Genomic DNA, 27155 nt, shown 5'->3' on the forward strand with positions numbered 1-27155 from the left:
AAAAAAAAAAAAAAAAAAAAAAAAAAAAAAAAAGAATACATTTCTCAGCCAGGCACAGTGGCTCATGCCTGTAATCTCAGCACTTTGGGAGGCCAAGGCAGGCGGATCATGAGGTCAGGAGTTTGAGCCCAGTCTGACCAACATGCTGAAACCCCATCTCTCCTAAAAATACAAAAATTAGCTGGGCGTGGTGGTACGTGCCTGTAATCCCAGCTACTCAGGAGGCTGAGGCAGGAGAATCACTTGAACCTGGGAGGTGGAGGTTGCAGTGAGCTGAGATCACGCCATTACACTCCAGCCTGGGTGACAGAGCAAGACTCCGTCTCAAAAAAACAAAACAAAACAAAACAAAACAAAACAAAAAACTATACCTCTCTCTTTACCTTGTTCTTTCTTTTTTCTTTTTTCTTTTTTTTGGTTTGTTTTTGTTTGAGATGGAGTTTCACTCTTGTTGCCCAGACTGGAGTGCAATGGCGCAATCTCAGCTCACTGTAACCTCTGCCTCCTGGGTTCAAGCGATTCTCCTGTCTCAGCTTCCCAAGTAGCTGAGACTAAAGGCACACGTCACCACGCCTGGCTAATTTTTGTATTTTTAGTAGAGAAGGGGTTTCACTTTGTTGGCCAGGCTGGTCTCCAACTCCTGCCTCTAGCTTGTTCTTGAGTTTTTGCAGAGTAATCCACAGCATGAATGAACTTTAGGTTATTCAACTATTGCCTTCATGATGAACATTTGTTTTTAGTTCACCCCTGTTGCAAACAGTACTATATGCAAACATCCTTGTGCCTCTTTCTGCATTTGTACATGTCCATCCAGGGTAAATACCGAAAAGTAGAATTGCTAGGTCACAAAGTCATATGGTAACGCCCCTGGGGCTTGGCACACCCTGAAGCTCCTGCCTAGCATGCCTGTCCACATGACTAATTCCTACTCATCAAGACCTATCAGTGTCATGTCCTGTGAAAGGCCATCCCTTCTGCCTGTTTTCCCTCAATACTTCTATCTACATTGCATCATTGCTGCACACTTGGACTCTGCCTTATTTAACTTTGTACCCTCAACATTTCTAGCATAGAGCTTAGCATGGAGTAAAAATTCAAGTGTTTTCTTGGCTGGATGAATGAATGCATAAACAAACAAATGAAGGCACAGTGGTTAGGACATTCCAGAAACTCAAGGTGAGTCTGTGAGTGGAGCAATATTTGGCAATGGACCAATCTGCCCATTGGTACCCTGAGCCAAGTGCCTTGCTAGATTTGTCTTTTTTTTTTTTTTTTTTTTTTTTGAGAGAAAGTCTCCTTCGCCTAGGCTGGAGTGCAGTGGCACAATCTCAGCTCTCTGCAACCTCAGCCTCTCCTGGGTTCAAGCAATTCTCCTGTCTCAGCCTCCCAAGTAGCTAGGACTACAGGCGTCTGCCACCACGCCAGCTAGTTTTTTTGTGTTTTTAGTAGAAATGGGGTTTCACCATATTGGCCAGGCTGGTCTTGAACTCCTGACCTCAGGTGATCCACCTGCCTTGGCCTCACAAAGTGCTTCCATTACAGGCGTGAGCCACCGCATCCAGCTTTATATTTCTGTCATTTTTTTCTTTTTTTTTCTTTGAGATGGAGTTTTGTTCTTGTAGCCCAGGCTGGAGTGCAATGGCACGATCTCGGCTCACTGCAACCTCCACCTCCCGGGTTCAAGCGATTCTCCTGCCTCAGCCTCCCTAGTAGCTGGGATTACAGGCACCCGCCACCATGGCCAGGTAATTTTTGTATTTTTAGTAGAGACAGAGTTTCAGCATGTTGGTCAGGCTGGTCTCAAACTCCTGACCTCAAGTGATCCACCCGCCTCAGCCTCCCAAAGTGCTGGGATTACAGGCATGGGCCACCACTGCTCCCGGCCAGATTTCTGTCTTTATGCAGCCCTCTGTCTATTGACATCTCATCTTGAATTCTGGCTTGAGGACAGCACTGATGGAGCAGTGTGGATGTTAAGGGCTCTGGCCATAGAACACAGAATCGGAGCCCTGGGGGTAGCATTAGCTGGGAGCTGGCTTTCCAAGGGCATGTCTGTCTGCTTTCACCTTGGAAGCAGCCCCCTATACTCTGGGTTTTATTTTGTTGTTTTCTTCCCCCCTACAGTACCTTAGGGGCAATTAAGATCAGCTGCAACATTTCTGCTTTCTGCTCCCAGACTTGAGCCCAAGGGAAGCCAGATGTTTTCCAGTCCACATCCCCTTCTCCTTGTGGTCTAATGAACAGCCCTGTTTTCTGAGTCTCTCTATGGCCTGGCTTTCCCAGATCCCACAGCCTGGCTGCCAACTTTATTTTTAATGAGGTTTTAATAGGTGACTCCTGTAATTAATTTCATTCTTGTGTTTTCACACTTCGGTCTAGGTGCCTAAAGGCCTTCAGGCGCTAGGTGGGATGTTAACTGATTTTAAAGAATACAAAACCCTGTGGCTGTCATTTGCCATTTTCCCAGCTCCTCTGATCTGCAGTTATTTTTACAATCATTAATTAGCTAGGGCTCATGGCTCAGTGGAAGGTCATCCGGGTCACCTGTCATGTTTTACAGAGGTAGAAATAGAGATAAGGAGAGAAGACTTGTCCAAGCCCTAAGAGAGAGTGGGTGTTGAAACTGGTTTCAGAAACCACATCCCAGGTTTCAGATTCACTACTCAGGTATGATTTTACCAAGCACGGCCAGAATCCTCAGGCCAAAGGTGGCGCGCCTTGGGTGCCCCACAGGTGTCTTGGGGAGGCAGCTTTACCCTTCCATCAGCACTGCCCAGCAAGTGAGCCCTCCGCGGGCAAAATTACCCCCATTCGTTTTCTCCAGGCCCCTTTTCCATTTTGTGAGCGGATTCATCTGCGTAAAGAACGCGTCAGCGATTCCTCCTGGATTTAGAAACAACATAATTTTGCTATTTTTAAAGTTGCCTTTTAAAACTCCGCGCGCACGCACTCACACTCTTCAGGGAGCTGGGGGTGGGAGGAATAGTAGGAGCTTCAGAGAGCGCAGCGAGGCGCCTCAGCTTGCGAGAGCTCAGCGCCGCGTCCCTGGGGGAGCACGCCTCCGAGAGCGCCGGGACTCTCCGACCCGCTGCGAATCTGCGCGCCCGGGACCCTCTGCGCCCGGGGCGTTCGACCCCTGTGGCCCGCGCTCCCCCTAGTCTCCAACGCTCAGGGTACCGCCGCTGGGTCACTGGGCCCAGGAGAGAGCGGGAGGGGCGGAGAGGCCGAGCAGGTGGCGATTAGGTCAGCTTCGAACATTCTTGGACCGCTCCAATGGATATAAATAACAGACGGGGCCGCTCTGCAAAATCTCCCCCCGGGGGAAGAGGGGAGGGAGAAGGGATTTATTTAGCGTGGAGTGGGATCGTGGCGATACGGAAAAATGTACCAGACTGATAAAGGGGGGCGAAGGGATTTAAGAATGAATCGTGGTACAAAAATCTGGAAATAAGAAAACGGAGGGGGAGGAGCTTACGCCTTTTTGTCCCACCCCCACCGCGTGTTCGTCTCAGGCCTTAGAAGGCGCCCCAGATTAGCAGGGCAGCTGTACAGGGTAGGGCACGGTTCTGGAGTCCCGGCCCTGCCCGACTAAAGGGAAATCTTGGGCAAACCTCTGAAAAGCCTCCCAGCCTCAGTTTTTGCATCTGTATGGTGGGAATCCTAATGCTTACAAGGGGTGGTTGTGAGGCTCGCCTGAGCCAATTTCTAAACAGGCTGTGCTCAGCAAAAAATGTGAGGCAGTGCAGCTCCCGGCCCCGCTCCAAGGCTGCCCGTGCCGGCCCGGTCCCTTCTTGCTCCCTCGGGTCTCCTAGCCTCTGCAACGGTCGGGGAGGGGTAAAGCCGAAATCGGGCTCCCTGCAGCACCAGGGTGCAACCCTGGGGAGCCCGCCCAGGCACTCCGCACACGGGCGGAGCAGAGAAACCTCCGCCCGCGCCCCAAGAGCCGCGGGTCGCCGCGATGCCTGCAGCCCCGCAGCCCCGCAGCCCCGCTGCCCCTGCAGCGCCGCAGCCCCGCCGCCCAGCCGCGTGGGGTTGGGGCAGCGGCGGCCAGGAGAGGGCGGGGCCGGGGGCGGGGGGCTGGGCTTCCCGGGGGAGGGCCCGGCGCGCTCCGGGAGGCTGCGGCGCGGGCCCGGGAGCGGCAGGACTCGGGCCGGAGCGTGGCCGGACCCCCACCCGCCGAGGGGCCCAGGGAGGACGCGGTGAGTGCCCTGGAGGGGACGCGCGGGGACGCGGCGGCGGGTGCAGTGGCTCGAGCCCGCCCTGTCCTGCTCCGGCTTCTGAAGTTTGCAATGGAGCCGACTCCCGCCCAGGGAGCCCCCGGCCACCCCGCTCTGCGTGCCGACGGGAAGGGCCGTAGCCGCGCCGAGGGGCCGTCCCATCTGCGGCGCCGCGGGCTCCGCAATTCCGCAGGCCGCCTGGGGGAGGGGGCGCAGTCGCTGGAGGGCTGAGCCGTCTCCAGGGGCCCCTCGAGGGCCCCCATCCGCTCGCCTCCCGCACGCCCCGGGGCCCCAGAGGGTCCTCGCTCCCTGGCGACCCCTCGCCCTCTGCTGCGAGCCCCGATTCCTGGGTCCGCTGCCCGGGGCCACCATCTGGAGCCCACGGCGAGGCCGGCCCGGGCAGGGGGTGTCCCCTCCCCTTGGCAGTGATCGGTGGCCCCACCCCCGCCGAGACCAAGTTCAACAAGTTTGGCCAAGAAGTCCTAGAGCTTCGGTGGCTAGGCCTGGCCCTGCCGCTCCGCGTGGCTCCACGGGCTCCGAGTTATGCAGCTCCGGGCGGCAAGGGGTCCTGTCGAGGGGCGCGGTCTATAAGGGTTGAGGCCAGAGGCGCGTAGCCCCTGGGCGCCGAGCTCTGGAGTGAAGGCTGGGGTTCAGAGTGCGTCATCTGGGAGAAGGCACCCCGGCCGGCAGGTCGGGTTTCCAAAAGTGCCCCTTTGTTATGCCCCTCCCTGGCCCTGCCTCCTCCCCCTTTGGCTGCGCCACCCCCTCCCGCAGCCTCCTGACCTCCTGGCTAGCTCTGGCTTCTGGTTCCAGCCCCTCTAACCTCGCTGCCCCTCTCCGGACCAGCCGACTGACCCCGCCCCCCGGCTCTGTCCTGAAATCCTAGGGCTGCGGGCGCACCGGGAGGGGCCGCCAGGGGAAGAAGCCCTAGGGCGCAGCCTGTGACTCAGGTCCCAGGGATGGGCCGGGCAGAATGGCTGAGCTCCCTACCAGGGGCAAGCCCCCAGCTTCTGGAAGGGGTTAGGGCTGGTCTGGGGCCGGGTACCTTCAGGCCTCAGGTAGGGAGAGGGGGTCTTCCCTGAACCAGGGACTCCCTACCTTGGCCGGTGCAGCTGCAAGGAGAACCTGCCAAGCCCACGAAGACCTCTTGGAGCCGAGCGTGCTGGCTCCCGGGGCTGGGAAGATTGCATTACCTGCTTTCTGAGCTCTTGCCTGTGGTGGGGACTGATTTGGGTCTCTGCTGAGCTCAGGAGGCACAGGGTGCCAACCTCCTCAACAGAGGCCAAGGTGCAAGCCTCCCCGCCACCACAGAGAGGTCAGGCTGCGGCTGTGGGGCCTGGCTGCACCCGGGGCTTGGGCCTGTGTTTGCTCTGGGAGGCCGGAGGGAGCTGTGCCAGCCCAGTACACACAGCTTGCTCTGTTCTGGGGCCAGAGAGAGGGAAGGGGTGGGGGGCAGCTCTCTGGGGAGCAGGGAACTCGGAGGCTGGAACAGGCAAGGGGCCCCAGGCTCCTGAGGCTGGACTGGGGCAGGCTCCAGAGCCCTGTGATTCATGGCGGCTGCTCTCTTTCTCTCCATCGCCCTGTCAGGCCCTCTCTGGACAGGCAGGACAGATTCCAGAGGGAACCAAGTGACGAGCTCGTGAGGCCCCTGGTGGGCATCTCCATTGCCTGGGTCTCCGCGGAGCCCCAGCTCTGCCTCCTGTTAGCAGAGGGGGAAGCCCACCTGCACCAAGTGTTCCCACAGCTGTTGGAGCCGGTGTGTTTCCTGCGCTCCAGGTGGACATCACCTGTTTTCTCACTTAACTAATTATTGCTGATTCCAGCTTGTGGGGACACACAAATGAGAATCCCGGAAGCCTCTGTCGGTGACTGAAGACAGACACTGTCCTGTCAGCCACAACTCCATGGGTTATACGCCCTGGCTGAAGGGTCACCCGGGGCTATGGGAGCAAGGACAGAGGAACAGGGGAAGTGACTGAGGAGAAGATGCCTTAATTGGAGGTTTGAAGGAGGAGCAGAGGTGCATGAGTTTGGAGGAAGCTCTGTGACAGCACCCTGCTTTGGGGACAAAGGGCACACACTGTCCTCCTGGGTCTGGCTATGTCCCTTGGGCTTGCTCAGAGAGGAAGTGATTTCCTTCTAGGGTCTGTGAGTCAGTCGGTGTTGGGGACAGCTGAGACCCTGCCCAGAGGCAGGCGGGGAGCAGCCACATGCCACTGTGTCCTTGAGTCCCTGGGGCTGTGGCTCTGGGGTTGGAATTGGCCTTCCCGCCTCTGCAATTCTAGGGAACTTTTTTTTTTTTGAGACAGTCTCACTCTGTTGCCCAGGCAATGGTGCAATCTCAGCGCACTGCAACCTCCACCTCCTAGGTTCAAGTGATTCTCATGCCTCAGCTTCCTCAGTAGCTGGGACTACAGGTGCCTGCCACCATGCCTGGCTAATTTTTCTATTTTTAGTAGAGACGAGGTTTCTCCATGTTGGCCAAGCTGGTCTCAAACTCCTGACCTCAGGTGATCCACCCACCTCAGTCTCCCAAAGTGCTGAGATTACAGGCATCAGCCACCACACCCAGTCTGGGGAACATTCTTATAGCTGGCCATCGCTTCTCACTTCTCCACGCTGCCCTGGACGCCAGGCCTTTGGAGGGTGGGCCTGGGTTGTGTGTTCCCCATGGAGTCCTGTGGGCCCTCAATGGATGTGTGGACTGAGATGCGTATCTTCGTGTGACTGCAGGGCCCCTCGTATTTCTGGTGCGTTGCTTGGTTTGGGTTTCACACCAGCCCTGGCATGGCAGCTGAGCACACAGAGGAGTTCCATCTTAGAGGGAGCTGGGGCCTCCTTAGGAGGAGACAGTTACACATACTTGTTCAGGCTTCCTGGCCAAGACAGAAGCCAGGCCTCTTGGCTCCCTTCGTGCCCTCCTCAGTACAGGGAGCTACTGGGATGTGGCCAGGCACCCTCTGACTTGGCCTCTTGGGTAATGGGGTCATCTTGTCACTCAAGGGAAGGCAACAGAGGCCCTGGCCTGGGCAGGAGTCTTCTTCTCTCATCCGCAGTTGGGGGAGTGGGGCCCTCTGCCCACCGCCCACCCCCGCCTGCCATTTAATCCCTGGCTGGATCGTGTGACCCGTCTGGCATTCTCCTCCCTGGAATCTGGCGCTTCTGACAGCAGTTGCTATATCGGGGGTGCTGGGCACCGCCCTGGACGCTCTAGGTCCCCACCCTCACCCTCACTCTGCTCTCCTTCAAGGCAGAGTCACGGTGGCAGCATTGAAAGTCGGACACCCAGGTCCCTGAAGTGATCTCTAGGCCCCAGGTATGTGGGGGGCAGGAGGGGAAGGGCAGAGCAGCGAGAGGAAGAGCTTTGAGACTCCATCCTCACCCATCCTGGCCCTTCTTAGGGTCTTCAGCGCCCTGCCTGCTAAGTCCTAGCTCTGACGGCTCCTTGGGTGGTGGGGAAGGCGGTGGGGTGAGGCCCAGGTATACAGAGGGTCTTTTCCTATCCCCAAAAACGTATGTCCAGCTTTCCCACTTACCCCTCTGCCCTCCACAGCCCCAAATCCGCCACCATTCCGTGCTGCGGGGACACCATGGCTCCAGAAGAGGACGCTGGAGGGGAGGCCTTAGGGGGCAGTTTCTGGGAGGTGAGCAGCTGGGTCCTGGGCTCAGCTCCTTGTCTAGGGGAGGAGCCCAACTGACAGCCCCAGCCCAAAAGGAGGCTTTTCCCTGGTGACAGCGCCCTTCTCCTGTATGCCCAGGCTGGCAACTACAGGCGCACGGTGCAGCGGGTGGAGGACGGGCACCGGCTGTGCGGGGACCTGGTCAGCTGCTTCCAGGAGCGTGCCCGCATCGAAAAGGCCTATGCCCAGCAGTTGGCCGACTGGGCCCGAAAGTGGAGGGGGACCGTGGAGAAGGGTGAGCCAGGCCCTCGCAGGGGGCAGAGGGCAGCTGAGTGCAGGACTGTCGGGCCAGCTTATTTTTTGCACGTGTTGTGGGAAGTTTGAGGCCTCCATGTCTACCCTCCCTTAGAAAAGGAAGATCCTCCTGGTCATCCTCACGGCTTTGGTATTAAAGAGTTTACAAAGGCTGCTCATGAGTTACTTTGATAGTTCCAACAACCCTGCAGAGATGGTTCTGTTTTACCCATTTTCTTTCCTTTCTTTTTTGAGACGTTTTGCTATTGTTGCCCAGGCTGGAGTGCAGTGACACGATGCTGGCTCACTGCAACCGCCGCCTCTCAAGTGGTTCTCCTGCTTTAGCCTCCCAAGTAGCTGGGATTACAGGCACCCGCCACCATGCCTGGCTATTTTTGTATTTTTAGTAAAGACGGGGTTTTACCATGTTGGCCAGGCTGGTCTCAAACTCCTGACCTCAGGTGATCCACCCACCTCAGCCTCCCAGAGTACTGGGATTACAGGTGTGAGCCACTGCGTCTGACCTTCTTTCCTTTCTTAATTATTTATTTCTTTTTGAGACAGGGTCTCACTCTGTCATCCAGGCTGGAGTGCAGTGGTACAATCATGGATCACTGCAACCTCCATCTCCCAGGCACAAGCGATCCTCCCACCTCAGCCTCCTGAATAGCTGGGACCACAGGCATGGACCACACTTGGCTCATTTTTGTATTTTTTGTAGAGATGGGGTTTTGCTATGTTGCTCAGACTGGTTTTGAACCCCTGGGCTCCAGTGATCCTCTCTCCTTGGCCTCCCAAAGTGCTGGAATTACAGGTGTGAGCCACTGCACCCGGCCTGTTTTATGCATTTTCTAGAGGAGGAACTGGAAGTTCAGAGAGGCTAAGGGACTTGCCTAAAGGCACACAGCTAGGAAGTGAAGGTTGAGCCCAGGCCCTCTGACTGGGAGCACGGATCCTTCCACCCTGCAACAAGCTGTCTTCCTCGAGGGCACACACAGGCTCTTCCTTTGAGGCAATGGAGTGTAGTGTTTATGCAACAGATGGGTTTGAATCTCAGCTCCTCTGTTTTTTTTTTTTTTTTTTTTTTTTTTTGAGATGGAGTCTTGCTCTGTCGCCCAGGCTGGCGTGATCTCAGCTCACTGCAACCTCCCCCTTTCGGGTTCAAGTAATTTTCCTGCCTCAGCCTCCCAAGTAGCTGGGACTACAGGCGCGTGCCACCACGCCCGGCTAATTTTTTGTAGTTTTAGTAGAGATGGGGCTTCACCGTGTTAGCTAGGATGGTGTCAATCTCCTGACTTCGTGATCCGCCTGCCTCGGCCTCCCAAAGTGCTGGGATTACAGGCATGAGCCACTGCACCCGGCCCTCAGCTCCTCTTGTAGCCATAATGCTTTGAGCGAGTTCACTTCTCTGGGCCTCAGTGTTTTGCCTGTTCAATGTTGGCAATGTCACTGTCCTCACGGTGGTGGCTGAGACAAGGATTCAGTGAGATAAGGCACACGGTCTGCATTCAATAAGCCCAGCTGACAGGGTTGTCATTCACCTTTGCACCCTATGCCTCCATGCCTCGTACCCAGTGAGAGGGGCTGGGCTTATTTTGGGTGGTACCTAGGACTGGCCCAAGCCCTGTCCTTCCCTGCAGGCCCCCAGTATGGCACACTGGAGAAGGCCTGGCATGCCTTTTTCACGGCGGCCGAGCGGCTGAGCGCCCTGCACCTGGAGGTTCGGGAGAAGCTGCAAGGGCAGGACAGTGAGCGGGTGCGCGCCTGGCAGCGGGGGGCTTTCCACCGGCCTGTGCTGGGTGGCTTCCGCGAGAGCCGGGCGGCTGAGGATGGCTTCCGCAAGGCCCAGAAGCCCTGGCTGAAGAGGCTGAAGGAGGTGAGGCTGGGTGGGAGAGGTATCCGAGGCAGGCTCCTTCCTGGTCTGCCAGGGATCGAGGGGGCCAGGGTGTGGCATCCAGGGTCCAGCGTGGTCCCCATACATGCCAGGTTGAGGCTTCCAAGAAAAGCTACCATGCAGCCCGGAAGGACGAGAAGACAGCCCAGACAAGGGAGAGCCATGCGAAGGCAGACAGTGCCGTCTCCCAGGAGCAGCTGCGCAAACTGCAGGAACGGGTGGAACGCTGTGCCAAGGAGGCCGAGAAGGTACGGGCCTCAGGTACCAGCCCTGGCTCCCGCCCAGGGCATGGCTTCCTGAATGAATCTTGCTCCTTGAACACCTTCTCCAGTCCCCAGCACTCTTATTACCCTAATCCTCACCTGCCACCCTCTCTCTAGATGATCATTTAAAGGAGGAACCTGACAAAAGGTGATACTTTACCTAGGGAAAGAAATGGAGTTTCAGGCACTGGGATGACTTCAGCAGTTGAGAACTTCCAGCTCTTTCCTTGCACAGTATCCCTCTGCCTGGTGTCCTTTCCTGCAGCTCTGCATATGCAAATCCTTACCATCCTGAGATGCTGCAGTTTTCACCTCCTCCGGGAAGCCTTTTCTGATTTCTCCCATCCTTTCCTGTAGGTTGACCTCATTTCAGTCTTCACCACACTCTTTTATCCGCTGCACCTGATGTCACCTCCCTTGTTAGGCTGCTGGGGTTCTTGAGGGCAGGAGTTGGGTCTTAGGACTGATAGCCCCTAGTGGCTAACCCCTGGTCTAGCAGCCCATGGCAGTGTCTGGTAAACACTGGTGGAGTCCTGGGTGGAAGAAGGTCTGGTCCTCACCAGAACCCTCCTCTCCCACCCAGACAAAAGCTCAGTATGAGCAGACGCTGGCAGAGCTGCATCGCTACACTCCACGCTACATGGAAGACATGGAGCAGGCCTTTGAGACCTGCCAGGCCGCCGAGCGCCAGCGGCTTCTTTTCTTCAAGGACATGCTGCTCACCTTACACCAGCACCTGGACCTTTCCAGCAGTGAGAAGTATGGGCTGCCTAGTGGGCGTGGAGATCTGGGGTAGTACTGGGTCTCCTCCATCTCCCCTAGGCCCTGGCTGGGACTGAGGGATGCAGGTTCTAGACTTCCTAGACTGAGGTGTGCCTTGGGCCATAGGTTCCATGAACTCCACCGCGACCTGCACCAGGGCATCGAGGCAGCCAGTGACGAAGAGGATCTGCGCTGGTGGCGCAGCACCCACGGGCCAGGCATGGCCATGAACTGGCCACAGTTTGAGGCATGTGTTCCAGGCGGGGTGGGGCTGGGAGGTGGGATGGGCTCCCACTCAGCTCGGCCAGGGCTAGGGGTGAAGTAAGCGAAGGTGGTCCGGATGGCCCCACCTGACTGTAAGCACTGTCCCCACAGGAGTGGTCCTTGGACACACAGAGGACAATCAGTCGGAAAGAGAAGGGTGGCCGGAGCCCTGATGAGGTTACCTTGACCAGCATCGTGCCCACAAGAGATGGCACCGCACCCCCACCCCAGTCCCCGGGGTCCCCAGGGTGAGAGCCAGGAGCGTGGCTGTGGCAAAGAAACAGCTCTGCCTCCCACCCTCCACTCCTTTCTCCTTGGTTTCATTCCCTTCACACCTGAAATGGGTTGAAAACTGGTGCCGGGGACCTGAGGGCCTCCTTAGTAGTTGTAATGATACCGGTTCTCACAGTGGTTTAGATTTGCCAGGCATTTCCCACGTTCCCTCTCGTTTATGCCTTAAATCAGCTGCGTGTGGCAGGAATTGCCTCTGCTCACAGTCCCGCATGGCGAGATAGAGCTAGAACCTTTCAGCACCTCACCTGCCTCTCCCAGGTGCCTCTGGGGGTAGGGAGGCCTTTGCCCTGATCCTGGGTGAGATCTCCAGCCCCGTGTTCCTTGCACACTGAGCTGCTCCCTTTGCCTGCCCTCTCCAGCACAGGGCAGGATGAGGAGTGGTCAGATGAAGAGAGTCCCCGGAAGGCTGCCACCGGGGTTCGGGTGCGGGCACTCTATGACTATGCTGGCCAGGAAGCTGATGAGCTGAGCTTCCGAGCAGGTACCCTGGGACCCCTTTCCTAGCTTCGGTCGGTCTCTGCTTTACCCGCCTGAGCAGGGATGTCACAAAGGGAAGCCAAATACCCACTTCTTAAGGGCCGGTCCTCTGGCCCTTCAGCTGTTCCAGGTCCAGACAGCTGGTGCCTAGTGGCTGCATTCGGGGTCTGGGGTGAGGCAGCTTGCTGACCTTGACCTGCTCTGTCTGAGCCATGTCTTTGCTAGCTGGGCTCTGGGACCACACCATCCCCCTCAGTGCTTGACCCAGTTGCAGGAATGGGCTGGGCCAGGGCCACTAGCAGTGACCAATCCCCTTTCCCTCAGGGGAGGAGTTGCTGAAGATGAGTGAGGAGGATGAGCAGGGCTGGTGCCAAGGCCAGTTGCAGAGTGGCCGCATTGGCCTGTACCCTGCCAACTACGTGGAGTGCGTGGGCGCCTGAGTGTCCTGACAGCCCTTCTGCGATGCTTACCCACCCTGGGTGAGAGCCCAGCTTCTCCTGGAGAGCCAGACCCTCAGGGCCCTGAACCGTCGCTCCCCTGCTGCTCCTCTGTCCCTTGAGGGAGGAAGTCCTGGGACCCAGGGAGGGGAGGGGCCTTTGTCTAGGAAGGAACTGGTAGGGAGGGATGAGTCCAGGCTGAGGGCAAGATGGGAGGTCAGAAGTGACAGGGTTCAGCGGTGCCTGGGCCTCCCCAGGAGCTGTGAACTCAGTTCCTGACCTCTGCTTTGGGGTTCCTGAGGTGGGCTTGGGGTGAGTGTAGTTCCGGCCTAGCAGCACCCTCTTTTGTGGCTTGTTCTAGCGTGTATTAAAACTTGACATACACACACACAAAACAAAAACAAAAAAACCACTGTCGGGCTCATGTGCATTTTTTTGATAGGACACCCTTGCCAGGCCTCCAGAGGGCATCTAGAGAGAGGCCTAGCGTCTGTTATGGAGCCGGGGTTGGAAAAGGGTTTGCCTGCTTGGTACCTGCTCTGGAGTTTTGAGATCCTAATCTGGGGTGGAGGGGACTCGCTGTCAGGCTTGCTGTGAGCCGAGAACGGCTGGAGGCTGGGCGAGAGGCCGGCCAGTACGTCTGCCCGTTCAGGCCGGAGGGAAGAGGAGCACTTGGGCAGCCTAATCCTTACTCATCGATCTGCAATTGGCTGGAGTAGGGGTCCCCGCCCCCAAGCTCCCGCAGCCTGCGCGGCGTAGGGGCGACTCCACCTGGAGACTGAGGCGTCGGGGGCTGTGCGCGCGAGGAGGTTTGGGCCGGTTCGCCCGCCGTCGCTCCGTCCCGGCTGCGGATTGGCCCGGCGCGGCGTTGATTCTTGCGGCCGCGGCTGACGTCACCGCCCCCGTCCTGCCGGCTGCCCATTGGTCCAGATCGGGCCCCAATCACCCCACCCCTCGGCTGGCCCGGGCACAGCTGAGGCCGACCTGGTGAGCCCGCCCTCCCCGCCGTGGATTGGCCCGCGGCGGGACCCGTCTGTCGCGGTTGTGTCTGGGAAGGAGAGAAAATGGCGGCGGAGCCGAACAAGACCGAAATCCAGACTCTTTTTAAGAGGCTTCGCGCAGTTCCAACCAACAAGGTGCGTGAGCAGGGGTAGCGCGGAGTCTGTCGTCCCGCTGGGGCCTGAGGGAGGGAGAAGGGCGGAGGTGGGTTGTTTTTCTGGGGTGTCTGCGCCTGGCCTTTACTCGGGGTCCCTGATCATTCGCTCATCGCTTCCTCCACCCAGGCCTGTTTCGACTGCGGCGCCAAGAATCCGAGTTGGGCCAGCATCACGTATGGTGTTTTCTTGTGCATTGACTGTTCCGGGGTGCACCGCTCCCTGGGCGTCCATCTGAGCTTCATCAGGTTGGGTTTCCGCGCGGTTGCCGTGTTTCCACCGGGCCGGCCAGGGCTGTGTGGGCAAGAAGGGAGAGTGGCTGCCTCGACTTGGACCGCTTTGAATTCAGCGGGAAGCCTCTGGGCCGAGAGGGTCCGGTAGCCTCCTGCCGGAGGGAACCACCTGTGTGGGCTCCTTGGCACATAGGCGGTCCGTCTCCGCTTCTGGGCCAAAACTCGCTGTTTTTTGACGGTCAGACTTGAGACTCTGAGCGTTGGTTGGGAGGAAAGGGAGGCATTGACCTTGTTGCTGATATGTTGTTGGCCCAATATGTCTCTAGTGAAACTGTGACTATCCATTAGGGGAAAGCCAAATCCAGGGGTGCGTGCCTGAGAACGTGACCTCCTTTCGGATCTGGGGACATAATTAGTACTCTTTGGAGTAGATGAATGAAGAGCAAAGTTTTCATGGACAGGGTAGTGTGGAGGAAATGGGGTGATGGCTGATTAATGTTTCCTGGGTGCCTACAGCAGCCTGAGACCAAGTGACAGGTATCGGGCCGCCAGGGAAACCCTTCTGCTGGTATCTGCTGGTGGGTGAGACGCAGCCCTTGTACACAGGTCCACAGAGTTGGATTCCAACTGGAACTGGTTCCAGCTGAGGTGTATGCAGGTCGGCGGGAATGCCAATGCGGTAAAGCTCCTTCTACCTCCCCCACCTTCCATTCTTCTGCCTGGGTACTAACTTTGCACGACTCCCTAAGAGGCCCTCTCGGTTTCCCTGTTCAGAGGGTTCTCTGTTCTGTAACACCACCATAAGCCATTTTCTAAAAACTTCAAAACTGGTCACAGCTTCTCTTAAATGGGTTTCAAATTCCAATTAAACTGGGCAGGTGTTCTTGGGGAAAAGCCTCAGGAGTTGGAGCCTTCACAGTCATTGAGTCTTGTGGGCCTGCCCTGGATGAAGGATGGGGAGGCTGGGAATGGCATGTTGTCCTCAGGCAGGGTTCAGTGAGGCCTGGGCTTCAGTCATATCAGAGGATGGCAGGCTGCAAGGTGTTTTTTTGCAGGAATTTCGAGGAACTGTATCTCTGAAAAACCAGTGTCAGTAGCATGTATCATCCTGTATAGATAATAACTCGACTGTCATAAGGGGATGCCTCCTACAGCCAACACATTTCCTTCTTGAGAATCACCTGTAGCACGCGCTGCTCTCTTCTTTGCTCTCCAGACGGCTTTTTTCCGCCAACATGGATGCACAGCCAATGATGCCAACACCAAATACAATAGCCGAGCTGCCCAGATGTACCGGGAGAAGATCCGGCAGCTGGGGAGTGCGGCGCTGGCTAGGCACGGCACTGATGTAAGTGCCTGTTCTTGGGGCTGGGGTGGGAGGGTTAGGAGTATTCAGAGCCCTGTGTTTCAGGGGTTCCTTCTCCTTTCTAGCTTTGGATAGACAACATAAGTAGTGCCGTTCCTAATCACTCCCCGGAGAAGAAGGACTCTGATTTCTTCACAGAACACACTCAAGTGAGTGCCCACAAGGAACGTTTTTCCCAATTGTTCTTGACAAGCAGTTTACCAAGGCCAAGGCCTTCTGTGATCATGGCTATAGATTCCATTTGCTTTGATGTGATGTCTCAGACACATGTGTGAAGTCCACTGAGTTGGAATGTATGGAGTCCGCTGTTCCTGCTGGGTAGGCCTGGGTGTTTCCTCCTCCATAAATGGGGGTGCAGTGTAGACCTCCTTAGAAATAGACTCCTATAAACTGGGCTGGTGGGGAACAGGAGCAGCTTCTTGAAGGTTCAAGAGGTGTCTAGGGCCCCAAACAAGTTTTCCTGGATTCTTCCCTTATAAGAAAGGCACTGTGCTTGGGGACAGTGAAAGGATTCCCTCCTCCCCACCCCACCCCTTTGAGGAGGGTTTCCTCTTTACTGACCCTGGGTGCTGCAGTTAGACTCTTGGCTTCAATTCCTGTTCTCTACTCAGCATTTCTGTGATGGTGGCCAAGTCACTCGACCTGTCAAAACCTCAGTTTCTAAAATGGAGATATAGCTCCTTCATAGGGGTTGTAGTGATAATTAAATGTATTTGTATTTGAGGAACCTTTAGATCTGTGCCTGCCTAGGTGGTGTTAGGTAACTGTCTTTAACTTAGGAGAATGGGCTCTTGCTTTAAGTAAATAGTGAAGGGGTTGGGGTGGGGGCTGCTTGTTTTCCTGCCTTCTTCCACTGTGAGTAGCAACTGTGATCGTGTTTGCTCCCCTCCACTCCCTTTCCTCATGGGCTTGAAGTACGATCTCTTGCCCACAAGGTGCTTGTAGGTCCTGGTGCTCCTTGGCTGCAGGAGCGGCTTACCGAGGCTTCTGTTATCTGGCCTCCTTTTCAGCCTCCTGCCTGGGATGCGCCAGCCACTGAGCCTTCAGGGACCCAGCAGCCAGCCCCGTCTGCAGAGAGCAGTGGCCTGGCACGTGAGTTCAGCCCAGATTCCAACTAGGTGCCCTGGTCCTAGGAGAGGACTCAGGGTTTGGAAGGGGACATCTGGCTATGACAATAGGAGCAGGGATCCTCCTGTATCTTTGCGTGGGCTGGGATTCATTTTAATCCTTAGAGGAAGTGGTAGATATTCCTTTTATCTTTCGGTGGCAAGCTGAGGAAAGCCACTGACTCACGTCCCATCACTTCTTTCAAGGGGAGGTTGCAGGAAGCTAGGAGCCTCATCTCTAACTCTTACCATTGCATCCACAGAGCCGGAGCATGGTCCCAACACAGACCTGCTTGGCACCTCACCCAAAGCCTCACTGGGTCAGTATGCTAGTGGGCGGGCGTGGGGTGGCTGGGAGAGGGTGGACCTCAAATGTTCTTTTCAGAGTTCCTGCTGCCTGGCCGTGTGGACAGAGGCCACAGGAGACTGAGCATGTGTCTGACCTCTCTGGAGTGGGGACTGTGATTGAAATGGTGGCTGCAACACTGATTTTAGAGCCAAGCCCTTTGAATTGATGAATCTGGGTGGGCTGGTGTATAAGGCCTGGGGTCTGCCTCTGAGTGTGGGGCTGGGTCTAGCCAAAGTGTTGGGGAGGCCAGCATGAGACTGGACACCTATTCCTGGGCTCTGAGGCAGGACTGGCTTGTCTGGTGCATTTCCTAGGGTGGAGGGACTGCTCTGAGCTGCCGATAGCTGGAGATGACATTGTTCTTTCTCAGCCAGTCCACCAGCCTGTCCTTTAACTCTTTTCTACATTTTCCTTAGTGTCCTTCAGACTTGGTTCAGGGTGAACAGTCAATTTGCTGACCTCGGTTTGTTCTGTTGACTCTTGGGGGTTGGGACTGGAACCCAGTAGAGTGACTGTCAGACTGATCCATGAGGAGGCTGGCATAGCTTGGTCTGAAGCAGGGCTTCATAGAGACCGCTGGGCTTGAGAGCTCTGTGGCGGCTCTGGGGTGGGCCTCTTGTTAGCCACAAGTCTGTTTCTCCTCCAGAGTCCATGTATCTGTCAGCTAAAGGGGCCCTTCCTGCCAGAGGTAACTGACAGCTGCTTGGGGAGCCCAGGCCCTGCCCGCAGCTTCCTGCTTTAGGAGCTGAGCCTGGTGCTCACCATCTGCTCCCTGCCTCGCAGTCTTTGTTTTGGTTCAGGGACTTTGAGTGTCTCTGGTGCTTCAGGTCTAGGTTCCTGTCTCACTCTGCTGGGCGCCAGTAAATACCCCAGCCACGTCTATCTTTGGCTTGGACACTGCTGTTTGGAGCTGGTGCTGGCAGCTTTGCCTTCCCCTGCCTGAAGCTGTTCTTAGGAGCTCTTGCCATGAAGCTGCATGGTGTGGACTGAGCTACTGCCTCTGAGCTGCCTTTGTCTTAGCTCATGCCTACCCCCTTTCTCATGCAGAACTGAAAAGCTCCATCATTGGCAAGAAGAAGCCAGCAGCAGCTAAGAAAGGGGTAGGTGGGGAGAGGTGGTATGTTAGAAAGGTTAGGAGCTGGGTGCAGGCTACCTGGGTTCACCTCTTGACCTTACCACTCACCAGCTGTATGACTTTGGCAAAGGTACTGTGCTTCTCTGAACCTCGCCTGTGAAAGGGATTTAAAGATTTAAAGGGATTTAAAGCCTATCTTCAAAGGCTCCTGGGAGGGGTCGGTGAGATGGAGCGCATCTAGTGCTTGGCGGAGTGCTTGGCACATACTCGGCCCTGTCAGCATTAACTGGCATCCTCAGGTCTGGGCTCTGCCAGGGCTGTGTGAGCTGCCTGTGCCCTGTTCCAGCGGAGCACTGTTCTCTTGGCCATGCTGGTTGGACTCCTATTTTTTACCCTAAATTTTAAGAAGGGCCTTTTCCTTGTGGGTGTGACTACAGTGCCCAAGCCTGGGAGGGGTCTGAGGAGAGCGTGATTGGGAAGGCCCCTGACATGATTCTCTTCCCAGCTGGGTGCCAAGAAAGGCCTCGGGGCCCAGAAGGTGAGCAGCCAGAGCTTCAGTGAGATTGAGCGGCAGGCCCAGGTAGCAGAGAAGCTCCGTGAGCAGCAGGCAGCTGATGCCAAGAAGCAGGCGGAGGAGTCCATGTGAGTGTTTGCTGCTGGGGCCTCAGGCTCGTGCAGGGCTTGGTGGGTGGGTAGGTCGGACAGGTCAGGATGGGTGGCCACTGACACCTTTGTTCCCTCTAAGGGTCGCCTCCATGCGTCTGGCCTACCAGGAGCTCCAGATTGATCGTAAGAAAGAGGAGAAGAAGCTACAGAATCTGGAAGGGAAGAAGCGAGAGCAGGCAGAGAGGCTGGGCATGGGCTTGGTGTCCCGAAGGTGAGGCTCAGCTCCCGGTGTGGCAGGGGAGATGCCGTTGTTTCCTGGGAACCATTGCAGGGCCTTCCCAGCAGTTTGGGATTCTAGGCTTATTGTTTCTCCAAGTCTGAATAGATCGCTTGGCTTGTCCCTAATACAGTGCTTGGCATAGTGGGTATGTGCTCAGTAAGTTGAATGAGTGAATAGGTGTATGAATGAAACACAGGATCAGGTGTTGTTTCAGTATCTTCAAGAGACCAGGGTGGTTTTTCTTGATGGCACTTTGAGTTATGGGACAGTTTATTTTTCCAGACCTCCCTGAGAATTGAGGTGCATTTAGTATCATCCTTAATTCCTTAATCCCTGTCTAGAGATGCCATTTGTGTTCCCTGTAATACCCTAAAGTATCCACCCACATTTCAAATGCCCTCAGTTTGAGCAGAAAATCCTGTTTCAGAACCACTGGGTTTGCTGTGGTTTTCTTTCTTTCTTTTTCTTTTGAGACAAATTCTTGCTCTGTTGCCCAGGCTGGAGTGTAATGGTGTGATCTCGGCTCACTGCAACCTCTGCCTCCTGGGCTCAGGCGATCCTTCCACTTCAGCCTCCTGAATAGCTGGGTCCACAGCCGGGAGCCACCATGCCCAGCTAATTTTTGTATTTTTTGTAGGTTTTGCCATGTTGCCTAGGCTGGTCTCAAATTCCTGGGTTTAGGTGATCTGCCTGCCTTGGCTTCCCAAAGTGCTGGGATTACAGGTGTGAGCCACCATGTTTGGCTGCTATGGTTTTTTATTTTTATTTTTTGAGACAAAGTCTTAATCTTTTGCCCAGGCTGGAGTGCAGTGGCACGATCTTGGCTCACTGCAGTCTCTACCTCCTGGGTTCAAGTGATTCTCCTGTCTCAGCCTCCCAAGCAGCTGGGATTACAGGCGTGCACCACCGTTCCTGGCTTTTTTTTTTTTTTTTTTAAACATGGAATCTCGCTCTGTCACCCAGACTGGAGTTCAGTGGTGTGATCTCAGCCCACTGCAGCCTCCACCTCCCAGGTTCAAGCGATTCTCCTGCCTCAGCCTCCTGAGAAGCTGTGATTACAGGCATGTGCCACCACACCCAGCTTATTTTTGTATTTTAGTAGAGACGGGGTTTCACCATGTTGGCCAGGCTGGTCTAAAACTACTAGCTTCAAATGATCTGCCCGCCTTGGCCTCCCACAGTATTGGGATTATAGGCGTGAGCCACGGCACCCAGTGCTTGGATTACAGATGTGAGCCACATCCGGCCAGAGGATAAAATTTTAACTTGAAAGGACATTGAAACTCCTTCCTTTCCCTGCTTCAGTCACATAGGAATGACTGGAATAACAGATGACTGGGTTAAGGGATGACTGAGGGGTTAAAGGATGACTGACTGAGTTAAGGGATGACTAAGGGGTTAAGGGATGACTGACTGGGTTAAGGGATGACTGGGTTAAAGGATGACCAAGGGGTTAAAGGATGACTGACTGGGTTAAGGGATGACTGAGGGGTTAAGGGATATGAACAATTTTTCAGCAGTGCAACAATTGTTTACTTAAACCCAACTCACCCTATTTATTTATTTGAGACAGAGTTTCAATCTTGTTGCCCAGGCTGGAGTGTAATGGTGTGATCTCGGCTCACCACAGCCTCCATCTCCTGGGTTCTAGCGATTCTCTTACCTCAGCCTCCCAAGTAGCTGGGATTACAGGGATGTGCCACCACACCCAGCTAATTTTGTATTTTTAGTAGATTTAGTAGGTTTCTCCATGTTGGTCAGGCTTGTCTCGAACTCCCGACCTCAGGTGATCTGGCTGCCTTGGCCTCCCAAAGTGCTGGGATTACAGGTGTGAGCCACCACGCCTGGCCCAACTCAGCCCTATTGCAAAATAATCACTCCTTGGGGTTCTTCTAGCTAAAAGCTATGGATATTTTTAAATGAATTGGTTTAAATCAAATTAATCCTTAAAGTGTCCCTGTGGAGCCTGACAGAGGAATGAGAGGCATCAAGAATTGTACTGTATTGCCTGCCAACCCTACACCCCTTTTTTTTTTTTGAGAACCAGACAGCAATTCTAGGTCTTAGTGCATAAGGCCAGTCTTTGTGCTTTGAGGTGCTTTTTTTTTTGAGACGTAGTCTTGCTCTGTCGCCCAGGCTGGAGTGCAGTGGTACCATCTGGGCTCACTGCAAGCTCCGCCTCCAGGTTCACACCATTCTCCTCCCAAGTAGGTGGGACTACAGGTGCCCACCACCATGCCCGGCTAATTTTTTTGTATTTTTAGTAGAGACAGGTTTCACTTTGTTAGCAAGGATGGTCTCAATCTCCTGACCTCGTGATCTGCCCTCCTCAGCCTCCCAAAGTGCTGGAATTACAGACGTGAGCCACCCGCTCGGCTTTTTTTTTTTTTTTTTTTAATGAACAGTAGGATGATGAAGAACTCATCCTTTGATGCAGTCATGCTCCTTTCCCTGGTTCTGGGGCGTTCTTTCATCCATTCCTTTGCTGTGTGAACCCCATCAGCGAAGGATGGGGTTCATAGTGCACAAGGCAGGGAGTTGTCCAGGACAGAGACCACTGGCATCTGGTGCACGTTATTAAAATTACAACAGGAGGCCGGGTGCGGTGGCTCACGCCTGTAATCCCAACACTTTGGGAGGCTGAGGTGGGCGGATCACAAGGTCAGGAGATCGAGACCATCCTGGCTAACACGGTGAAACCCTATCTCTACTAAAAATACAAAAGAAATTAGCTGGGCGTGGTGGCGGGCGCCTGTAGTCCCAGCTACTTGGGAGGCTGAGGCAGGAGAATGGCGTGAACCCGGGAGGCGGAGCTTGCAGTAAGCTGAGTTCGCGCCACTGCACTTCAGCCTGGGCAACAAAGTGAGACTCCGTCTCAAAATAAATAAGTAAATAAATAAAAGATTACAACAGGAGCCGGGCGCGGTGGCTCACGCCTCTAATCCTAGCACTTTGGGAGGCCAAGGTGGGTGGATTGTCTGAACTCAGGAGTTTGAGACCAGCCTGGGCAATGTGGCGAAACCCTGTCTCTACTGAAAAAACAAAAAATTAGCTGGGCGTGGTGACGTGCACCATAGTCCCAGGTACTCGGGAGGCTGAGGCACGAGAATCGCTTGAACCCAGGAGGCGGTGGTTGCAGTGAGCCGAGATTGCACCACTGGACTCCAGCCTGGGTGACAGAGTGAGAATCTGTCTCAAATAAATAAATGAATAAAATAAAATTATAACAGGCAGACGGTCACTGGCCAGGGAACGCCTACGTTGAATAAACAAAGCTGATGTGTAAAGAATTCTGAGGTTTGCTTCACAGGTCACCACACACAGCTAGCCTTCTTTTGGGGTCTGGCCTAGCCCTGTGCTTGGGTAAGGACAGAATGTTCTGGGTGATGCTCCATGAAGGAGAACCCAGCCGCTGGTTATTGTCTTTTGTGCAGTGATGCTAATGTCTATTCACTGGTCTCATGGCCTGGCTCTGCTTTGCTGCGCAGCTCTGTCTCCCACTCCGTGCTGTCTGAGATGCAGGTGATCGAGCAGGAAACCCCAGTGAGTGCAAAATCTTCTCGCTCTCAGCTGGACTTGTTTGACGATGTTGGTACTTTCGCCTCTGGACCCCCAAAGTAAGGCTGTTTTCTAGCTGTAAACTTGACTGCTGTGTTCCTCATCAGGCTTCTCTGAGCCACTCTACTGTCTCCGTAGGTACAAGGACAACCCCTTTTCCTTAGGGGAAAGCTTTGGTTCCCGCTGGGATACAGATGCTGCCTGGGGTATGGACAGGGTAGAGGAGAAGGAGCCAGAAGTGACCATCTCAAGCATCCGGCCTATTTCAGAAAGGTAGAGTGGGCTGTTCTTTCTTTTTTTTTTTTTTTAAACAAGCTGAAGGTAGAGAAGTCTAAGGCAGCACTGTCTAGAAGAACTTTCTGTGATGATGGAAATGTTCTCTATGTTGTTTAATATGGTAGCCACTACTATGTGGCTATGAGCCCTTAAAATGTGGTTGGTGCAACTGAGCAACTGAATTTCTTATGTAGTTTAATTTTTGATAAATGTAAATAGCCACCAGTGGCTGGCACTGCCTCATTAGACAGTGCAGCAGTCAGGCTTCGGTTTGAGTTGTGCTTTGTCATCACAGAGGGCCTGGCAGCTGCTTTTGCTTGGGGTCCATTTCTCTGGCAGGAGGGGCCTGATTTTATGCTTCAGTCCTGACCTCCTTTCAAGGGTTTTATGTCTCCAGCCCCCTTATTTTAAAAACCCTACTCCATCTTAATCTGGGATCTGTTTAGTTGACGTAATATCTGTGAGTTATCTCCTGATTAAACGGGAACGTAACTACTTCACAGGGTCTCCGGAAATACCTGGCCCAGTGTCCACATACTCATGGCAAGATGAGAGCAGCCATCTCCCTTTCCACACCAGGATGCTTTTGAGAGTAAAGGGGGCAGTTTGCTATTCATGGTTACGACAAGAGTAGGTATAAAGCCAGGCAGACTGACACATATGCTCATTGTAGTACTAGGCATGTTGTCACTAGGATTAGGGTAGCAGCAGTTGTGTGGCCTCCTGAATGCTGACAAAGCTGTGTGCTTTTGGGCAGGAGCCTAGGCCACTGCAGACCGTATTTCCACCCTGCCTAGTGCAGGTTACTAAGCTCTCTGGGCCTTGGCCTCAGTGTGGAGAAGGGTGACTCCTTAACCAGGGGAGAGGGGCCCAGAGTCACAGAGCCACAGACAGAATGGGACCTGGTAACCCATCACCAAAAGGCCATTGGTGCTCTGTTTGGTCTCTGTACTCTGCCTCCCCTGATGATAACAGGAGGAGTCTGAACTGTTCCACATCTTCCCCTCAGGGCCACAAACCGGAGGGAAGTAGAGAGCCGGAGCTCAGGCCTCGAGTCTAGTGAGGCACGTCAGAAATTCGCAGGAGCCAAAGCCATCTCATCTGACATGTTCTTTGGGCGGGAGATGGATGCGGAGGTAAGTGGGGCTGTCTGCCTTGAGGTCTGAGGCAGCAGGCAGAAGCATGAGCTTTCTCCCTGCCGCTGCTTTGGGCTTTAGCACCAGGAGGGCCTGGCCTGTGTGAGTCCTTGGGTCCTCGGCCCCAGGATCCCCAGGCCTGGCCTTTTCCTCACCACAGTATGAGGCCAGGTCTCGGCTGCAGCAGCTCTCAGGCAGCAATGCCATCAGCTCTTCAGACCTCTTTGGGGACATGGATGGAGCTCACGGAGCAGGTAGGGCCCTGGTGGGGTGGCAGGCACCAAGCGAGGCCTGGGAGCAGGGCGGGAGGGCCCTGCTGTGACTGGGAAGGGCTTCCTGCTGGGCTGTGGGTCACCCTGCCCTTGCTTTTACAGGAAGTGTATCTCTGGGGAACGTGCTGCCTACAGCGGACATTGCCCAGTTTAAGCAGGGTGTCAAGTCTGTGGCCGGGAAAATGGCTGTGCTGGCCAATGGTGTGATGAATTCCTTGCAGGTGAGGCTGAAGTGGGGCCTAGTGAGGAGTGCTGGGAGGTTTGCCCTTCGCCACCACATAGAGACACTGCTACTGCCTAGCTCCTCTGAGCCTTAAGAGCATTTTTGGCCGGGTGCGGTTGCTCACGCCTGTAATCCCAGCACTGGGAGGCTGAGATGGGATCACTTGAGGTCAGGAGTTTGAGACCAGCCTGACCAACATGGCAAAACCCTGTCTCTACTAAAAATACAAAATTAGCTGGGCATGGTGGCGTACACCTGTAATCCCAGCTACTCGGGAGGCTGAGGCAGGAGAATCGCTTCAACCTGGAGGTTGTAGTGAGCCGAGATCACGCCACTGCACTCCAGCCTGGGTGACAAGAGTGAAACTGTGTCTCAAAAAAAAAAAAAAACCCCCACACACACAAAAGCAAGAGTCTAGAGAGAGGCATTTTCTTTTCTTGAAGGGCAGCTTCCTTCCTTTCAGCTCCATACCAGGGCTGGGCCTCTCCGAGATGCCACTGTGTCTGCCATGATCTTCCCTGGCCTTGTCACCTGTACCGGTCTTTCTCTTCTTTTCCCAGCTTCTGCGAGGCCAGGCAGGGCTTCCCCATTGTTGGGTGCCCGAGTGGCCCCTGCCCCAGCTCTCACCGTGGACTCCTGCCTCCCCAGGCTGTCCAGCCCCTGCCTCCCAAGTCTTGCTGTGGGGTGCTGGGGCAGGCAGTGTGTTTGCTGGGAAGTTGCTGCAGCTTAGAGAGCCTCTGACTTTGTTTTTTTTCTCCTCCCTCGCCCCCAGGATCGCTACGGTTCCTACTGATCCAAGCTCTGTGACTCAGGCTTACGGTGGTGACTGCAACAAGAACTCCACAGTTCCCAGGCTGGGGATGCTTTGCCTTGTGGAAGCTGGGGAGGATTTGTTACTTTGTATGTGTGGTGTGTGTGTGGAGTGGTCTTCGAGGCGCTCACTCATGTGAGGGGAATGGTCAGTACCAGCCTTTGTCCTCTGCCTGTGGACTGAGCCCTTTATTCCCTCTCACACCACCCTCCGTGTGTTAGACTCTTGTCCTTCTGTCCTGCCCCCACAGCTGCTGCTCACTTGTCCTGCCACACTGGGAGAGGGGGTTCCCCCAGGATGGCTTATTCTGGGTCCAGCCTTTCCTCAAGTAGGGAAAGTGGAAGGTAGAAGGCTTTTTTTTGCTGGCTCTAGGGTTCTTCTAGTTCAAGGGCTTGGGTCTCCATCCTCTGGAACCATGGGGAGGCCTGGAAGGAGTTCACTGTAGACCCGTCCCCTGGGGAAAGAGGCTGCGGACTTGCTGCTGCTGCTGCCAGTGGCCTCTTCTGGGTGCCAGGAGAGGGCGAAGGAGGGAAAGGCCCTTTTGGGCATTACCAAGGACAGGAAACTACCTGGTACCTAAAGGTTTCATTTGGGATCAGACTGGAGACCCACGGGTTCTCCCGTCTCACCACCCCTTTGTACAGTAAGCACTTGGAAGATTGTCTCAGGGTCCCTCTACCATCTGCTGTGGACCGCAGGACCTTCTGCAACATTCTCTGTCCCTTCATCCCCTGGTTGGTGGCCATGGAGGGTCTTGTCTGCTGTGATTTGACTCTGGAGGCTGTGAGCTTGATGCTGGCCAGGGAAGCAGAGGATGTGAGGGGCAGAGGCAGGCTCTTGGGGCTGAGCTCCTTCCTCTGCATCATTCTGGGCTTGGGGGCCTGGACAGCACCCGCCAGTGAGAGCTGCGGGCCTCACCCTCTGGCATCTGAGCCAAGCACTGTGTCATTCTTGGTGCCATCTTCCCCGCCGCACCGGCAGTCTCAGCCCAGCCCCTACCTTTGGGTTGTAGGTTGGGCTCCCAAGCAACACAGACCACTCTTCCCCTTGCCCCTCCCCCAGAGGGACATGACTTTCTTTCTGGACTGTTTGTATTGAAACAAAGTGGTGTCAAAATAAAGCCCCCGCAGGGCCTTGCTCCCTGTTGGTCTGAGTGAAGCAGTGTCCTCTGGATCCTGCCTCCCTGCCCAGTGCCGGACCCTGGCCTCACTCTCGGGGCTCCCACCGGTAATGGTAGGGCGTCGGTACCGAAGCTGAGGACACTCTCTCCAGGGCCTCCTGCTTCTCTCTTCTCTGAAAGCCAAAGGCCCCTGGCTCCTTGGCTCTGTGCTGCCGTGAGGTCCGGTGCAGCTTCGACCTCACCACCCTGTGGCACGCAGAGGAAAGAGCTGGCATTAGTTGACCCTTTAACTCGCTGGCTGAGGGTGAGCGAGCAACCTCAGCAGTCCTGCTCCTTGTCACAGCAGTAGGCTTGACAGGGGATGGGTTTCAGTGGAGCTTAAGAAATATTTAAGGCCAGGCATAGTGGCTCATGCCTGTCATCCCAGCACTTTGGGAGGCTGAGGCGGGTGGATCATTTGAGGCCAGGAGTTTGAAACCAGCCTGGCCAAAATGGTGAGACCCCATTTCTACTAAAAATACAAAAATTAGCCGGGGGTGGTGGTGCATGCCTGTAATCTTGGCTACTCAGGAGGCTGAAGCATGAGAGTCGCTTGAACCCAGGAGGCAGAGGTTGCAAGTGAGACTAGGTCGTGCCACTGCACTCCAGCCTGGGAGACAGAGTGAGACTCTTGTCTCAAAAAAAAAAAAAAAAAAATTATATATACGTATATATATACATACACACACATACTCTTAGATGTTAATGGGACCCTTTAAATTCCGAAAGAAAAGATGTGTTTGTATGTAAACCCTTGGCTTGGCCACCCCTTTCTCTTGGGGGCTTCTGAAACATCTCTGTGCCACCTTAGGAGCCCTCACGGTAGTTACAGACCACTGGTCTGTGAAGTGGATGATTAGAAAGGATGGGCAGAGGGAGCCAGGGGGCTCTAAGCCATGGATTTGCAGAGTGTAGGTTCGGGACTCATTCAGCTTTGGGATCATCTGAAATTTCTGGACTCCATTCCAAGCTGGTAGAGTTAGACTCTCTGGAGCTTGGTAATTTGCATTGTCAGTAGGCTTCCCTGTG

At 54.9% G+C, this 27155-nt stretch overlaps 4 protein-coding genes across 8 annotated transcripts in view; 2 read left to right on the top strand and 2 right to left on the bottom strand.

Moving 5' to 3' along the window:
* The window catches only part of LOC116269826 (myosin-binding protein C, cardiac-type-like), a 13675-nt gene extending 9086 nt beyond the window's left edge, over positions 1 to 4589 (bottom strand). The window contains exons 1-2 of the mRNA XM_031653969.1: positions 4016 to 4589; positions 2955 to 3190 (exon numbers count right to left, since the gene is read on the bottom strand). Of these exons, the coding sequence (XP_031509829.1) occupies positions 2955 to 3190; positions 4016 to 4589 (810 nt within the window). The remainder of the gene's footprint in view (positions 1 to 2954; positions 3191 to 4015) is intronic.
* PACSIN3 (protein kinase C and casein kinase substrate in neurons 3) lies at positions 4089 to 12934 on the top strand. Of its 3 annotated transcripts, none has more exons than XM_003909951.2 (11): positions 4089 to 4199; positions 7468 to 7533; positions 7771 to 7861; positions 7976 to 8132; positions 9772 to 10007; positions 10118 to 10273; positions 10872 to 11047; positions 11177 to 11297; positions 11426 to 11562; positions 11968 to 12089; positions 12410 to 12934. In XM_003909951.2, exons 3-11 carry the CDS (start codon positions 7808 to 7810, stop codon positions 12523 to 12525), a joined length of 1275 nt encoding a protein of 424 aa, XP_003910000.1. In that variant the 5' UTR covers positions 4089 to 4199; positions 7468 to 7533; positions 7771 to 7807; the 3' UTR covers positions 12526 to 12934. The 3 variants fall into 3 exon arrangements, with proteins under 3 accessions (XP_003910000.1, XP_009184431.1, XP_009184429.1); XM_009186167.2 differs by having other exon boundaries at positions 4116 to 4199; positions 7472 to 7533; XM_009186165.4 differs by lacking the exon at positions 4089 to 4199 and adding an exon at positions 5681 to 5973.
* A 526-nt stretch (positions 12935 to 13460) lies between these two features.
* ARFGAP2 (ADP ribosylation factor GTPase activating protein 2) lies at positions 13461 to 26125 on the top strand. Of its 2 annotated transcripts, XM_009186164.4 has the most exons (17): positions 13461 to 13658; positions 13806 to 13924; positions 14516 to 14588; positions 15126 to 15257; positions 15341 to 15424; positions 16286 to 16367; positions 16645 to 16701; positions 17377 to 17418; positions 17778 to 17830; positions 18311 to 18447; positions 18551 to 18682; positions 22180 to 22308; positions 22388 to 22522; positions 23535 to 23661; positions 23822 to 23915; positions 24036 to 24154; positions 24929 to 26125. In XM_009186164.4, exons 1-17 carry the CDS (start codon positions 13587 to 13589, stop codon positions 24947 to 24949), a joined length of 1608 nt encoding a protein of 535 aa, XP_009184428.1. In that variant the 5' UTR covers positions 13461 to 13586; the 3' UTR covers positions 24950 to 26125. The 2 variants fall into 2 exon arrangements, with proteins under 2 accessions (XP_009184428.1, XP_003909998.1); XM_003909949.4 differs by lacking the exon at positions 17377 to 17418.
* C12H11orf49 (chromosome 12 C11orf49 homolog) overlaps positions 26041 to 27155 on the bottom strand; it is a 230164-nt gene continuing 229049 nt past the window's right edge. For both annotated transcript variants that reach the window (XM_017948422.2, XM_021925827.2), the window contains exon 9: positions 26041 to 26333. In XM_017948422.2, the coding sequence (XP_017803911.1) occupies positions 26174 to 26333 (160 nt within the window). In that variant the 3' untranslated portion in view covers positions 26041 to 26173. The remainder of the gene's footprint in view (positions 26334 to 27155) is intronic.

The sequence above is a fragment of the Papio anubis genome, chromosome 12 (genome assembly GCF_008728515.1).
Source record: "Papio anubis isolate 15944 chromosome 12, Panubis1.0, whole genome shotgun sequence".
In the NCBI taxonomy this organism is placed as follows: Eukaryota; Metazoa; Chordata; class Mammalia; order Primates; family Cercopithecidae; genus Papio; species Papio anubis.

What these genes read in the sequence shown, in the direction of transcription:
- ARFGAP2 (XM_009186164.4), top strand. Translation starts at nt 13,587, where the DNA reads ATGGCGGCGGAGCCGAACAAGACCGAAATCCAGACTCTTTTTAAGAGG. An exon ending in GCGCAGTTCCAACCAACAAG is followed by an intron (nt 13,659 to 13,805) that starts GTGCGTGAGCAG and finishes TCCTCCACCCAG; the next exon opens with GCCTGTTTCGACTGCGGCGC. An exon ending in AGGGGCCCTTCCTGCCAGAG is followed by an intron (nt 17,419 to 17,777) that starts GTAACTGACAGC and finishes TTTCTCATGCAG; the next exon opens with AACTGAAAAGCTCCATCATT.
- PACSIN3 (XM_003909951.2), top strand. Translation starts at nt 7,808, where the DNA reads ATGGCTCCAGAAGAGGACGCTGGAGGGGAGGCCTTAGGGGGCAGTTTC. An exon ending in CAGTCCCCGGGGTCCCCAGG is followed by an intron (nt 11,563 to 11,967) that starts GTGAGAGCCAGG and finishes TGCCCTCTCCAG; the next exon opens with CACAGGGCAGGATGAGGAGT. An exon ending in TGAGCTGAGCTTCCGAGCAG is followed by an intron (nt 12,090 to 12,409) that starts GTACCCTGGGAC and finishes CCTTTCCCTCAG; the next exon opens with GGGAGGAGTTGCTGAAGATG.